This window comes from Rhinatrema bivittatum, chromosome 6 (genome assembly GCF_901001135.1).
Source record: "Rhinatrema bivittatum chromosome 6, aRhiBiv1.1, whole genome shotgun sequence".
Taxonomy (NCBI): domain Eukaryota; kingdom Metazoa; phylum Chordata; class Amphibia; order Gymnophiona; family Rhinatrematidae; genus Rhinatrema; species Rhinatrema bivittatum.
The window spans coordinates 97726605-97742158 of NC_042620.1; the positions used below are offsets into that span (position 1 = coordinate 97726605).

The 15554-nt window shown below is 41.3% G+C and overlaps 1 protein-coding gene across 11 annotated transcripts in view; it reads right to left on the minus strand.

The window, feature by feature from the left end:
- Window positions 1-15554, minus strand: part of GRB14 (growth factor receptor bound protein 14) — a 322152-nt gene that overhangs the window by 22755 nt on the left and 283843 nt on the right. For all 11 annotated transcript variants that reach the window (XR_003857359.1, XR_003857354.1, XR_003857355.1 and 8 more), the window contains one exon: window positions 3951-4044. Coding sequence is in view for 6 of the 11 variants with exons in the window: in XM_029605622.1 (XP_029461482.1) it covers window positions 3951-4044 (94 nt within the window). In the remaining 5 variants the exon portion in view is untranslated. Of the gene's footprint in view, window positions 1-3950; window positions 4045-15554 lie in introns of those variants that run through there.

The window sequence follows — 15554 nt, forward strand, 5'->3', positions numbered from 1 at the left end:
TGTTGGACTCTATGCCATCCCGTACATAAAGCGCCACACCTCCTCCCGAGTGCTCATCTCTGTCATTGCGATATAATTTGTACCCCGGTATAGCACTGTCCCATTGGTTATCCTCTTTCCACCATGTCAGACTACCAATCATTTGTCATGCAAAAGGGTACCAAACACTCATGGCCAATTAGAATCAGCAATATTGTATTTTTTATACTACAGCACAAGCTGGAAAGCATATCCAGATCATCTATGGCAGCTAAGCTAGCTTGGATAGGCTTTTTTGCAGATGCATTAGGGCAAGATGACTATGCAAGGGTGGACTAATTCACTGGGTCCACGGGTTCATAACAGAAGACCAATCACACATGATTTAAATTATTGCTGAAAGCTCTGCAATCAGTATGTTTCAATGCTTTTGACATGTGCCTGTTCAGGTGTGCATTCTTGCTAGCATTCTTTGGAGCACTGCAGGAAAGTGAGCTAGTTCCCCAGTCTGCCCACTCGCCAAACACAACTGGGCTCATTATGAAGAACACTCCCTTTGGGCATAGCAGAATTATGATCCTAATTTGCAGGTCACACCAAACTAAATTTGTGACTCCTGTGAGGCAAGATTAGCTGCCCAGTATAGAAACTTAGGGTATACTTGTTCACAGGGAAACCCTATATTACTACACAACAACAGCCTCCCTTTTCTATTTTCATTTCGTGAGAGTGTTAATGATGAACTTAGCAGACATTGTCCATGAAGAAAGTTTATATGGTGCCCATTCTTTCTGAGACAAATCATGGCAATAGATGGCACTCAAATTGCTATAGGCTATATATCAGGCCAGAGAACCATTAGACCATAGTATTATATTAATGCTAATGTGACATCTATTTACTCCAGATACGTCAAGGAGACTGCACCACATTAGGCTATATGGGCACTTATTTGTCCTTTGGTCCTACAAGAGATCATTGGCCAGGCCTTTGGGAGAACAACTGGGCTTGCCTTACAGAGGAACATTCCTACTTTGGATGGGATATTGAGGGATGTGGTAGGCCTATTTCTTCAGAAGAAAAAGTCACAAGCTCCTCCCTGAGAAATGAACCTCCAGTTTGGAGGCATTGACCTTTCATCTACATGCACAGTGCAGAGTTTGTTTAAAAGATTCAAAGAGATTTTAAGTCAATTGCTGATTGTTTCCAGTGGCACACATTATCTGGTCCTACATTATCCCCAGAGGGTATGGAAGGGGGAAAAAATGTAACCAATCCATAGAGAAAATTATGAACAAGTTAAACAGATAGAAGCATAGGTTCATATGTACCACTGGAGGAGTGTCAATTAGGACTAAGCATGGCAAAATATTTTGATATGTTTAATTTTTGTTTCAATTTTATTTCTGTTTTCTTTAGTTTCATTTTTAAACATTTTCATTTTAAAATGTACATATCATTTTTAGTGCACACTAACTCAGTTCATATGAATTCTAAACAGTGTTCACTATTTGAGTTAGTGCACACTATTTCAATTTAGTGTTTACTATTTTGAATTAGTACGTACTAAACACAAAATAAGAAAAAATTAAATTTCATTGAGTTTTTTTGTTGTCATAAAAATGACATGAAACAATATAAACAATGTCATTGACATTGTCTATATCATTTCAAATAAAAAGCACATCCCTATTGTTAATTACACATGAGCTCATAGTGTAAAATTGCCCAAGAATGTACAGGCTAGACAGGGGTGCATTTATCAACCTTGGACCTAGATATCTTGAATAATAGCATACAGAATGTACCGTATTTTCCGGTGTATAAGACGAGTTTTTAACCCCTGAAAATCTTCTCAAAAGTTGGGGGTCGTCTTATATGCCGGGGGTCGTCTTATAGGGCGAATAATTACCATATTTTTTGCTCCATAAGATGCACTTTTTTCCCCCAAAAGTGGGGGGGAAATGTCTGCGTCTTATGGAGCAAATATAAAAAAAAAATAAAAATCTAACAAACACCCCACCCTGCTGACCCCCCGCCCCCCAGTCCTGCCAAATTAATTTACTACAACCCCCCACCCTCCTGACCCCCCAAGACCTGCCAAAAGTCCCTGGTGGTCCAGCGGGGATCCAGGAGCGGTCCGGGAGCGATCTCCTGGACTTGGGCCGTCGGCTGCCAGCAATCAAAATGGCGCCGATGGCCCTTTGCCCTTACTATGTCACTGGGGTCGACCATTGGCAGCGGTAGCCCCTGTGACATAGTAAGGGAAAGGGCCATCAGCGCCATTTGCCCTTACTATGTCACAGGAGCTACCGCTGCCATTGGTCGACCCCAGTGACATAGTAAGGGCAAAGGGCCGTCGGCGCCATTTTGATTGCTGGCAGCCGACGGCCCAAGTCCAGGAGATTGCTCCTGGACCGCTCCTGGACCCCCGCTGGACCACCAGGGACTTTTGGCAGGTCTTGGAGGGGTCAGGAGGGTGGGGGGTTGTAGAAAACTAATTTGGCAGATCTTGTGGAGGGGTCAGGAGGGTGGGGGGTTGTATTTAATTAATTTGGCAGGTTTTGGAGGGGTCAGGAGGGTGGGGGGTTGTATTTAATTAATTTGGCAGGTCTTGGGGGGGTCAGGAGGGTGGGGGAAGCTGAGGGATTAGTTTTAAAGGGTCAGGGTGGGTTTTTTGTTTATCGGCTCGGGCGCAGCCGATAAAAAAAAACCCAATCGGGCCGGACGAAAAAAAAACCCACGATGTGAATCGGAACCGGAATCAGAACCGATACCAGTTCCGATTCACATCTCTATTACCGGTACCTCCTTCTCTGCCTCTCAGATCTCGCACATGCACGTCTGCGCCGCTTCACTGCAATCCTCAGGAGCGAAATCTGAGAGGCAGAGAAGGAGGTACCGGTAATAGGATACAAGGGTGGGCCAGAGGGATGCGTTACCGCTCTGATAGTCTTGGAGACAGGGAAGGCTGGGCAAGCAGGGAGAGCTGACCAATCCAAGCAGGATTTGTATACAACAACCAGCCAATCGCCGGTAAGGTACATTGCTTGCCGTGATTGGCTGGTTGTTGTATACTGGGTACCACATACAGTATGGTTATGTAGTGACACAGAAGGGTAGTCTTATACGGCGAGTATATCCCAAACTCTATATTTTAACTGGAAAAGTTGGGTATCGTCTTATACGCCGGAAAATACGGTACTTGAAAGTTTATTGGTTAGGGATGGCCGCAGCAGTAGAAAGGTGTCGCTACCAAGATCTGTGGAGGAAATGGCCACAACCAGAGGAGATACACAGCAAGCAATACACTAAACCATGTTGGGCAGGGACTACAAGGTATATTTTCCTGACTCTTTGTTGCAAATGAGAATGCAGGAACTGTGGTGATATGCTGCTCAGGTGTCAGCTTTCATCCCAAGTTGGCTACAAGTACCTGAGCTGATCCATCCTTTTCTTTTAACGGATCAGGTTGGCAAATCATGGAAGAGACATTTTACTGACAATCAAGGCTCAGATTGTGAAATGTTTGGATGTTGAAGATGAGTCTTTGACATCAGATAAAGACCTAATGGTCTATCCAGTCTGCCCTCGCCTCCTTGTTCAGGCGCTCCATACCGGTGCTCCAAAAGGCTTTATGCACTTGGCTTCTTATTCAGGTTCTACCTGCTGCCCATACACGTTACTCACATTCAGAAGTTACCACATTTTATCCTAGTGCTTCATTTGTGATAATTAGTTTTTTGAAACTTGCCCTCTTTCTATTCAAATAAAATTATATGCATTGCTCCACAAAATGTGTAATATTACCTAATATCTGCAGAGGTATCCCCAGGGGGTGGCATTAGGTCGGCGTTGGCAACAATGCATGTACTACACTAATTCAGGCAGTTTGATTATTTCCCCCTTAATGACTAAATTCCAAAACATTAACAATATGCTTTCATTAATAACTAATGGACTTTACTTACTGGTACAATTTGAAAGTGTTTTACTCTCTGTCCATGGCACAAGGAAAGCACAAAGGTTTTTGGATTACTTTGACTGTCTCGCACCAAAAATACCCTGAAGAAAGATGTAAAAAAGGGTTAAATTAGTTGCTAATGAACACAGTGATTGATAAATACAGTAGAAAGCTTTGTTTTCTCATGCAATAAGTTTGATGTTAAATCAGATTACATTAATTTTTTTCAAAACTACAACAATCAGTACAAAATCCTCTCCCATCCGCTGGAACTGAAGTTAACTGTAAGTTTGAGCCCCCCCCCCCCCCCCCCCCCCCACACACACACACACACACAGTCACCTAAATTCAATGTAAAGTGTGGTTTGACTTTGGAAGTTTTGGGGCATTTCTTGAGGTTGTGAATAGTAATCAGCCAGGATATGAAGTGCTGTTGATCCCCAGAATTTACATTCAATTCACGCAGATGGGGAAAAGAATGCAATAGACCATCATCCCCGAAATTTACACTGAATTCAGGCAGGTGGAGGCGGAAGGGGAGACAAGATGGAAGGAGCTATCATCCCCTTGGATAGCACTGAATGTAAGTGGGAGGGAGGGGTTATGCAATGGATTATCGGCCCTGTGGTTTACATTAAATTTGGTCAGATATATTAAAGAACTCAGATCTATGCAATGAATAAAATAAAATAGTTTTTGAGTAACAACTGATGTAGCAGGGATGCAGTAAATTGTTGGCCCCAGTTTTTACCTTGAATTTGGGCAGGTGGGAGGGAGATACAGGGAGCAGTCAGTCCCAGGGTTTTTACTGAATTTGGGTTGTGGGAGGGGGATATGGTAGACTATTGGCCCAGCGATTTACATTGAATTCAGGCAGGTGAGAGGTGGCATGATGTGGTCTGTCAGTCCGCATGTCTCTTTTTCTTAAGCAACGGGAGAGAGAGGATTGCTGAGAGCTGGATAGTCATTCTGGCGCCTAATTTGCTTCCTCTGACCTTACTCTGCCCATTTTAGGCAACTAAATGTAAGAAACTATAATTATAGGTACCTAAATTTAGGCACTCAGCTCTACTCAGTTTTCAAAGGTGTCAAGTTGTGCATCTAAAACCATTGAAATTATCATTGTTTCTGGGAAGTGCATCATATTTGTATTACTATTTCAGGACTGGAATTAGCCTGGAAGAAATATGACTAGTTGTGTATATTTGTAGACTATTGTCTCAATTCATATTGTTACTAACAGATATCATCACTACCAAACTCTTCTTTTGTCCTTCGGTTGCCACCCACATAGTAGCCTTTCCTCATGTTGCATCCTATAAAACACATCCATTTCTTCCTATAGTGCTGATTTAAATACGCCTGTGCATATTTAATGAGGTGGAATCCAAATTTCTTTCATAGACTTTCTTAATAAATTGTTAGGAAGTCATGCTGAAGAACTAAAACCCCATTCCCTCAATGGCATCGGGTAGCCCCTGTCACATTGTAATGGCAAAGGGCTGCTGGCGCCATTTTGATTACTGGCAGCCACTGGCCTGGGAGAGAGAGATCACTCCTGGGCCCCTGCTGTACCACCATGGACTTTGGGTGAGTCTTGCAGGGGTCAGGAGGGTGGGCAGGGGACTCTGCTGGTGGGGGGGTGGGGCTTTACATTTAAATAAATGGGTAGGTTTGGGGCGGGTTTCGATTTTTTTTTTTAAACGGCACAGTTTTAACCACCCCCTAAAAAAAACGATTGGACAAACCACAAAAAATGTCATGGGTTTTCCCTTCATTTTTTTAAATTCCCAAAATGCAACAAAATAGGAAATTTCGTCTTTATTTCCTATTTTGTTGCAAATGACTGCACATCTCTATTAGCCATAACCAATCACATCCACATGAACAAGGTAATAACTCACTTCTAATCCTACTAGATCTCTCTGCTACATTCAACATCATCCATCACCAACTCCTACTACAATGAATTGCTGATATTGACATCAAAGGCATAGTCTTCATATGATTTCAATATTTCCTGGACAAAAGGTCACTGGGCTAACAAATCATCCTCACCTGAAGACCTCACCTATGGAGTACCCCAGGGTTCAATGCTTTCCCTAATCCTCTAACATTTACATCCTCTCAACCTGTGATATCATCCAGACCTTCAATATTGAATGCCACCTTTTTCCTGACAACATCCAACTATGCTTCAAGGTTGAATCAGACCAAACCTCCTCCATAGCACAATGGCTCAACAATCACAACTCGAACTCAACTCCTACAAATCAGAGATCCTCTGGTTAGGATGACAAGGACATCCTTTAATATCCCTGACCACCTTATCTGGATCTCTCCTACAACCTAGAAGGTGAATTTTCAAAGGCTTACTCACGTAAACAAGACTATATATATACATTATGTGGCACAAGAGGGTACAATACATATTTTAAAAAGGGGTGACATATACTTGTATATGCAGGTGCACATGTAAAAGTATGTGTGCAAAAAATCAGTATATTGGGGCATTTTAGGACAAACGTGCGTAACAAGATATTTTAAAAGTGACATACATGTAAACATCTCATAATTTACACATGTTCATTTACTACTGCTCATTTACACACACACAAGTACAAACCTTCATTTTGATTTTGCTATGGTACTTGGCACCTTAGCTCCTTCAGGGCAGTAAACACAGCAGCAGGCTAGGGGGGGGAAGAGTGGGACAAACTAGGACCTATTGGGTGGATAACTGGGTATAAACTGCCAGCCTGTAGAATGAAGACTGCTGTTGTGGCCGAGGTTGATGGTATAAAAGTGTAGTCATAATGACCAGGGCAGCAAGCTCTCAGATGGAACCCACAGGGATGCAGTTTAATGCCTTCTTCCCAACTAAGTCTCTCAGAATGACAGGGGTGTACAACACTCCCAGCAAAGTTTCTTAAGGTTACAAGGGGAAGAAGGGATAAATGTATAAAGGAATATACTTCCCTTTCATTTTAATCAAATTTAATGATTTTATTTCAAGCAACAGTTTTTCCTGTTTTATTAAACAATACTTTTTTTTATCATTTTCAATGCACACTTAATATAAACTCTAAAACTTTCCTTTCCTTACTTTGACACTAACATTCTAACAGGTCAATACAGACGGGGTGCTCAGCTGAGCGCACCATTAGCCCCCATCTGGTCATGCGTTTTCGACACGCTATTATTACCCCTTATACAGTAAGGGGTAATAGTGCGAGGAAAATGCGTGGCCAACCCCCCAAAAACTAATAGCGCCCGCAACATGCAAATGCATGTTGATGAGCCTATTAGTTATTCCTGCACCATACTGAAAGTAAAATGTGCAACCAAGCCGCACATTTTACTCTCAGAAATTAACACCTGCCCAAAGGCATGAGTTAATTTCGGCCGACACAGGGAAACTGCACATAAAAGCAGAAAAAACTGTTTTTCTGTATGCCCTCCGACTTAATATCATAGCGATATTAAATCGGAGGACCCAAAAATAAAAAAAATAAAAAAATTCTAAAAAACAAAAAAAATCAGCCCGCGGCTTGGGGGTTGGAAGACGGATGCTCAATTTTGCCTGCGTCCATTTTCCAAACCTGTGGCTGTCAGCGGGTTTGACAATTGATGCCGGTAAAATTAAACGTTGGCTGTCAAACCCGCTGACAGCCATCGCTTCTGCCAATAAGGAGGAGCTAGGGACGCGCTTGCCTTGGAGCGCCGGCTCTCCCACGCATTTTACTGTATCAGCCCGACTGTTAGGTAAGTTTCAGATTATTTTAAAACTCTTAATATTTATTTTTTACTTTATACTGTTTTGTCTCTCTTGTTCTAATTATGTAGGAATTGATACTTCGTGTTAATTATTTTCTTCAAGGATTTCTCATGCTTGGCTTTTAAATTTTACATAAAGCTCTTGCTAAACATTCTTGCATACTTCCTTCCAAATGTTCTCTGTTACTTGATATAATCTTTAATCTGAAATAGTTTTTCCAAAACTTCATAATTTCTATTGCTTGTTAACACTAACTTCATTCTTTATCTTCTTGAATTGTCTAAGATAACTTGTTTCAGTCTCATATATTTTCTTTAAATATATTATTCACTGTACTAGTATATTTTTCCATTAGATAGGCACGGAGCTTGTGTCGGTGCTCCATTGCATCATAACAGCTATTTTTTTTCTTCTTTTTCACGTGATCAGATTTCTTCAAGGACATATTCCCTATAACTATGTCAGTGTTATGATACTTTGGGGCAAAATTAAGAAATCTTGGAGGCATCACTCATTTCATAAAAACATAATTATTTCCAACATAATTATTTCCAACATTTCATAAAAACATAATTATTTCCATAATTATTTCCATTTCATAAAATCATAATTATTTCCTCATTATTTCCAACCACCAGGAACATATTGCACAGCCCACCCTGCATCCAACTCTGCACAACACACCCAACCCCCACACCCCTCTACAATTTGTAAGAGACTTAGGCGTCCTCATAGATCAACACCTTAACTACAAGCCCCAAATCAAATCCCTCCTAAAAGGAGGTTTCTACAAATTAAACGTTCTCAGAAAACTTAAACCTCTCCTCCACACTCGTGATTTCCGCACTGTACTACAGACTACCATGCTGACCAAACTGGACTACTGCAACTCCCTCCTCCTGGGCCTTCCCTCCTCCACGATCAAACCCCTCCATATTCTGCAAAACGCCATGGCCAGGGTTATAACCAATACCCGCAGAAGGGACCATATTACCCCAATCTTAAAGGACCTACACTGGCTGCCCATCAACTACCGTATTCAATATAAAACCCTTGCCATCCTACACAGTTCACTACACAAACACAATTTCCCCTAGCTAGAGGAAATGCCATGTTACCGTTCATCTAAGCGCCCTACCAGAATCACCCTTGCTGGAACCCTACACACCCCATCCCTCAAAACTGCTCACCTGGCCCTCACCAGAGAAAGAGCCTTCTCGATCGCCAGTACCTCCCTCTGGATCTCGCTCCCTACATTTCTCCGCCTAGGGCCATCCGCACACAAGTTTAAAAAAGAACTCAAGACTTGGCTCTTCAAGCAGGCGTACCCTGACGCTAATCAAACCTAGACAGCTACGCTATCCTGTACTTCCGTGTTCCACCGTACCCTCTATGCACTACCCTACCCATCCCTCCCCCCAGATCCCGACCAAATTGTGTTTTATCCTTAATTTTATCCTGTACTTCCTTGTTCCACCGCACCCCTAAGCACTACCCTACCCATCCCTCCCCCAGATCCCGACTAGATTTTGTGTTTGATCCTTAATTGCATCCATTGTATAACCGTTTTGTAATTCCTCTCTCTTGTATACTTGCCCCAATTTCATACCCATGCATTACTGACTTGATCCTCATCTCCTCATGACTGTCTAATCACTTCAGGTAAATTAGCTAGATACTCATGACTGCTTATTACTTCATGTATATTAGTTAGAGACCCCACCCAGCTTTCCCATTTTCGCTCCTCTAATTTAACTCAAGTATTTTTGTACATAGTGTTAATGTTATTTTTTTTTTCAAAGTTTTTTTATCTTTAAACCTTGCCTAGGTCGCCTGACCATTTCCTTCTACCCCTCCAAGTTTCACAAACCCTGTTACATGTAACTTTATGCTTCCCTTCAGTTGCGATATATATCTTATCCCCTTGTTATCTGTAAACTGATGTGATATGTCTATGAACGTCAGTATATAAAAGTTTTTAAATAAATAAATAAATAAGACTTGCCATACTGGATCAGACTAAAAGTCCATCCAGCCCAATATCCTGTTTCCAACAGTAGCCAAACTAGGTCACAAATATCTGCAGGATCCCAAAGGGGTAGATAGATTCCAAGCTGCTTATCACAAGAATACGCAGTTGATTTCTGAAACTGTACCTTAATAATGGTTAATGGATATTCCCAACCACACATCAAACCAGAAAAGGCCACTGGTATACATTTATCAATAATTGTAAAATGTAGAACCACCAAATATAGATCACTAGATATATTTGTAGGACCTCTGATCTACATGAGAATGTTAGGCATACAAACTCATTTGTAGTGTTCAGGTCCAAATTTGATTTATTAATCACAAATTTTTTTTTCTTTTTCAAATTTTTAGGGATTTTTTTAATATTTAAAAAACGTTGCAAGACCCCCACTATTCGCAGTTATTTAGTGCATCACCATCGCACAAGCTATGAAACAGAGTCCACCTTCAAAAAATGAAAACCACTCCACTAGATCTTTAAATCACTCTTAGCGGGTTTTCTAATGTAACAGTCCCAAACGGTATACTCATCTTTCAAACGTCCTCAGCGTCCCGACACGGCTGTGTTTCGGACCGTCCTGGTCCTGCTTCAGGGGCAGTGATTAATCCAAATAAACTTCAGGGTCTCCAAAGATTTCTTTTTCGAGGTTCAATTTCATTTTTTTCAGATTGTTCGCCATTTTGGTTACTGGCAGCCGATGGCCCGAGTGCAGGAGATCGCTCCCAGACCCCTGCTGGACCACCAGGGGCTTTTGGTAAGTCTTGGGGGACCCTCCTGACCCCCACAAGACTTGCCAAAAGTCCAGTGGGGGTCCGGGAGCGACCTCCTGCACTCGGACCGTCGGCTGCCAGTATTCAAAATGGCGCCGATAGCCTTTGCCCTTACTATGTCACAGGGGCTACTGGTGTCATTGGTCAGCCCCTGTCACATGGTAGGAGCACAAGATGGCACCGGCCATCCAGTGCTCCTACCATGTGACAGGATCCAGCCAATGGCACGGATACCCTGTCACATGGTAAGGGCAAAGGGCCATCGGCGCCATTTTGATTAGTGGCAGCCGACGGCCCGGGAGTGGGAGGATGGTCTGGAGCGGGAGATCGCTCCCGGGACCCCCACTGGACCACCAGGTACCTATAAAAAGTTTATGGGGGGGTCGGGAGGGTGAGGGAAGCTAAGGGTTACTTTTAAAGGGTCGGGGTGGGTTTTTTGTTTATCGGCTGGGGTGCAGCCGATAAACAAAATGCGATTGGGCCCGATGGAAAAAAACCCACATGTGAATCAGAACCGGAATCAGAACCGATTCCGGTTCTGATTCACATCTCTAGTTACCAGTGTCTGGATTTGCTGATGCAGTGCCATCTCTCAGCATGCTAATATCTCCTGTAGAGAGTTTGCCTGTGTTTCTCCTGTTCCTCCCCCTCTTTCAGGGATTTCACCATACTTGTCTGTTCCTGAAATGTAGCCTTAACTTATGTCAGCTCTTCCAGGAGGGCCAGCTCTCTGGCCTCCTTCTCTTCATTATGTTTGTGGAACTGCTGCTGCTGAGGCTCAAGCTGGATTAGCCTTTGGGTGAGTTCTTGTAATTTCAACTGGAATTCCTGTTGCTGCCTCTCCTGTTTTTCCTTATATTCCTGAAGCTTGCTGATCTGATGACACTGAGACTCTGTTTCTCTTTTTCTCACTCAGCATTGTTTCCCAAAAATCCCTATCTTTTGTATCTTTTTTATTCTTATATAACATCTGCTTAGACTCTCCAGTTACACAGAATTTCTCTGTTTGTCTTTCTTTCTCAGAAGAATTCTAAATTACTTTTTCTACTATCCTTAACATCTATTTCTCTGTCTTTCACTTCTAAAGGTATCCACTATTTGTTCCACTATCTCCTTATTTCTGCCTTTTCCAGTTACTTCTATCTCTTTCTCAGGAAGAGCTCATTTATTTTAGAAACTTATATCAAGATATCTCAGGATTTTCTTTTCTTTAAATTGAATTTCTCTTCTATCAGAAGAATATTGGAGTTCTGTTTTTGCACTTGGCTGCATGCTTTCAGATACAATTTCTTCCTTTCTTTATATACTCTTTATACTTCCAATGGGTTTTATTAACCTTTCTTTTGTAGCACAAGTACTTTTATTTTGTTCTTTCTTATTTAGACTAGATGCCTCTTTCTGTCACTTTTTCTCTTTCTTACATTGCTGACTATATTGCTCCATGACAGATCAGCACCTTCCTCATAATATTCTGAGTAATACCCATAACTAACAAAATCACAATTTCTTCTCTCTGTTTGGGGCTCTTGCCTTTCAATATTTCTCCTTCTGAACTCCAAGTATATGCATATGTTTCATAACTTATTTCACTGTATTCTTGCATTGTTCTATCATATTGACTGTTGTAACTCCTCCATTATCTCTTCCCGCATTATCTGCCTTTCTTCATATGTCACCTGCAATCTTATAACCATTCTAGTAAACATTGTAGTTCTTCTAACAGTGCTGACATTCTGGCAAAGGACTTTCAAATCCTGGCCTTTAGAACAAATATCTTCTGAATCCTGCCGACTGTGCCAAATATAAACTGCTGCCCTGTAGGATGAAAACTGCTGTCATGGCTAGGGTTAAAGATATAAAAGTGCAGTCATGATGACTAGGGCAACAGGCTCTCAGATGGAACCCACAGGGGTGCAATTTAATGCCTTTTTCCCAACTAGATCTCTCAGAGGGACAAGGGTCCACAACCCACCCTGCAAAATCTCTTAAGGTTAAGAGGGGAAGAATGGATAAATGTATAAAGGAATAATCTTCCCTTTCAATTTTAAACAAATTTAACAATTTTATTTCAAGCAACATTTTTTTCTTCTTTTAATAAGCAATACTTTTTTTATCACTTTCAATGCACACATAAAATAAACTCTAAAACTTTACTTTCTTTACTTATAGACACTAATACGCTATGAACACAAAGCAAAGAACTCCAGAATTCCAGAATTCTATCAAGCAATACTGACAGGCAACTATCTGATATGTATAAGATAGTTTCAAAACTCTTAATATTTGTTTATACTTTATATTGCTTTGTCTCTCTTGTTCTAATTATTTAGGAATTGATACTTTGTGTCTAATTTTTTTCTTTCAGCGCTGCTTGCAACTTCTTCCAAAGCAGACCTTTTCAAGGTAAGTAGTCAAATTGTATTCTGTCTTTGGTAAGTTTCCTTGCTCTCTTCTCTCTTTCCTTTCCTTTCTCTGTTCTTCTGTATTCATTATATCTTTTCTTTAATTGCTGTGCTCAGACTTGGCTGTGTTTTTGCAAAGAGTAACAGTTATGTGTAGGCTGCTAACATTTTTCACTCTCTTGGTGCCTGAAGTATTGGTTCTTCCTCAGTTGTTCAGCTCTTCCTGTGGCTTCTTTTTCTTCTTTTCCTCTTTTTTCACCTACTATCCTACTCTTAAAATAACCAAAAAAACAATGAAAACTGTCTCCCTCTCACTGAGTCTCTTTTGATAACTAAAGTCTGTAATGTTCCTTAGGTATATGTATTCTATGACGGCTTGTTGTTACTTTTTTTTTGTCTAGCTAACCAAATCAAAGGATAATTAGTTCATCCATACTCATAGAGAAAGAACAGGTGTCCCTGTCACACTTGTGTTTTCTCTCTCTCTCAAGGGAACTTTGTTATATTTGTGTCTTTTAAATGCAGAGTATTTCTGGGTTATGTAACTTTGTTAATACTTCTCTTTTACATTGTACGCATCTTTGAATCTGTTCCAAATTTCACTGAGCAGCATTTACATTAAGTATCCTCCCTCTTTGACTGTGGTAAAATATAAACTCTGATAAAACAAGCATTCTTTCAGAAGGGAACTCACACCTCCATTAATTAATCTTGTCACATGTTTCATTTACATAGCATTTATCTTTTTATTTATTTTGCTCTGCCCATGAATTTTTCAATCAGACTTTCTAGTTCCAGCCTTTTAGCCTCTATAAAATGCTTCTCTATATTTCATGCAGTACAGCAGTTTTATTACCTACTATTCTGCACAAAGTCTCTTTTACCTTTGCTGCAAACACTAAATAATCTCAAACATATCACACACACTCTCTTGTATTCTTTTCACTGTTCTTTCTCCCTGTTTTGGTGTTTTTATGTATTTTAATGCCTGTAAGTAGAGCACTGTGGTAGTGCCATTGTTCATTTAAGTTTCAGGCTTCTTGCTCTCCAAATTTTAAAACTGTTAGTAGCTATGCTCGCACTCTGATATCCTTTATTGTGATGACATCATAGTGTCTGGAACACTATGACTACCTGACAATGCTCCACTCACACCAGCCCCTGAATCAGGTAATCCATATATTTTTATTTTACTTTGGGCACTCCATTTACATGGGACATACTGGTTTATACTGGGGATTACCAAAACCAATTGAGGGGGAACTGGAACATTGAAGGCATTAAAGTGGGTGGGCATGTATGTTATTGGGCATACTTGGGGTCGGTGTCTGTGGTGGAAAGTCCTTTTTCATTATGATTCTAATAGCTCTATGGATACTCAGGTCACAACAGCTGACGAGGAAGAGAGAACATAGGAGGAGGAGGTACTCTTTATAGAGATTATACAATACTAGGACACAGTTTTTGGATCTGTCTGAGGAGCAAGACATGTACAGATTCAGGTTCAACAAGGAAACCATTCTGTATCTATGACAGCAGTTAGAGCAGGATCTGTAACCTACGATCTGAAGGGGCCACACCTTACCAATACACATCAAGATCACTTCTGCCCTGGTGTTTGTTTTTTTTTACCACTGGCATCATCCAGATACTTCCAGGGGTCACAGAATCAGCCATTCTGCCACCTCTGTGTGTATAGATCAGATTCTGGCTGCATTGCCCAGGAAAACACAATACTATATATCCTTTCCCTGGAGAAGACAGCAACAACATCAAATAATGACTGATTTCTATTGAATAGAAATCAGCCCCTCTGTCTTGGGGGCTATTGATTGCACTCACCACTCTATAATGGCCCCAGGGGGAGATGAGAACACTTACTGCAAGAGCAAGGTTTTCCACTCCCTTATTAAGAAGGGGGTCTGTGATGCCAAGGGCATGATCCTGGACATCATGCCCAGGTTTCTGGGATCCACTCATGATGCTTACATCCTGTCACAGACAGGATTAAGAACATAAGAAATTGCCATGCTGGGTTAGACCAAGGGTCCATCAAGCCCAGCATCCTGTTTCCAACAGAGGCCAAAACCAGGCCACAAGAACCTGGCAATTACCCAAACACTAAGAAGACCCCATGCTACTGATGCAATTAATAGCAGTGGCTATTCCCTAAGTATAATTGATTAATAGCCAGTAATGGACTTCTCCTCCAAGAACTTATCTAAACCTTTTTTGAACCCAGCTACACTAACTGCACTAACCACATCCTCTGGCAACAAATTCCAGAGCTTTATTGTGCATTGAGTGAAGGCTTCCAGGAAGGCCACATCACCAGGGGCTGGCCTCTAGATAGCAATGCATCTATAAATACCGCCATACACCAATTAACCTCTTCTATTGTCTCTCTCATATCTGGATGGACTGACAGCTTGGTCCCAGAAGGACTGCTATAACCTTGTCCTGTGAACTACCTGTTAGCCTATCCTACAATATATCTTACTCTGCTCTTCTCTGCCTTCTCCCCTACAGGTGACAGAGGATATTCACTCAAAACCTGGCTCAAGATCCTGATGGATGACTCACAAACCACTGAGGAATCTCACTACAAAAGGGCCCATCAATACAC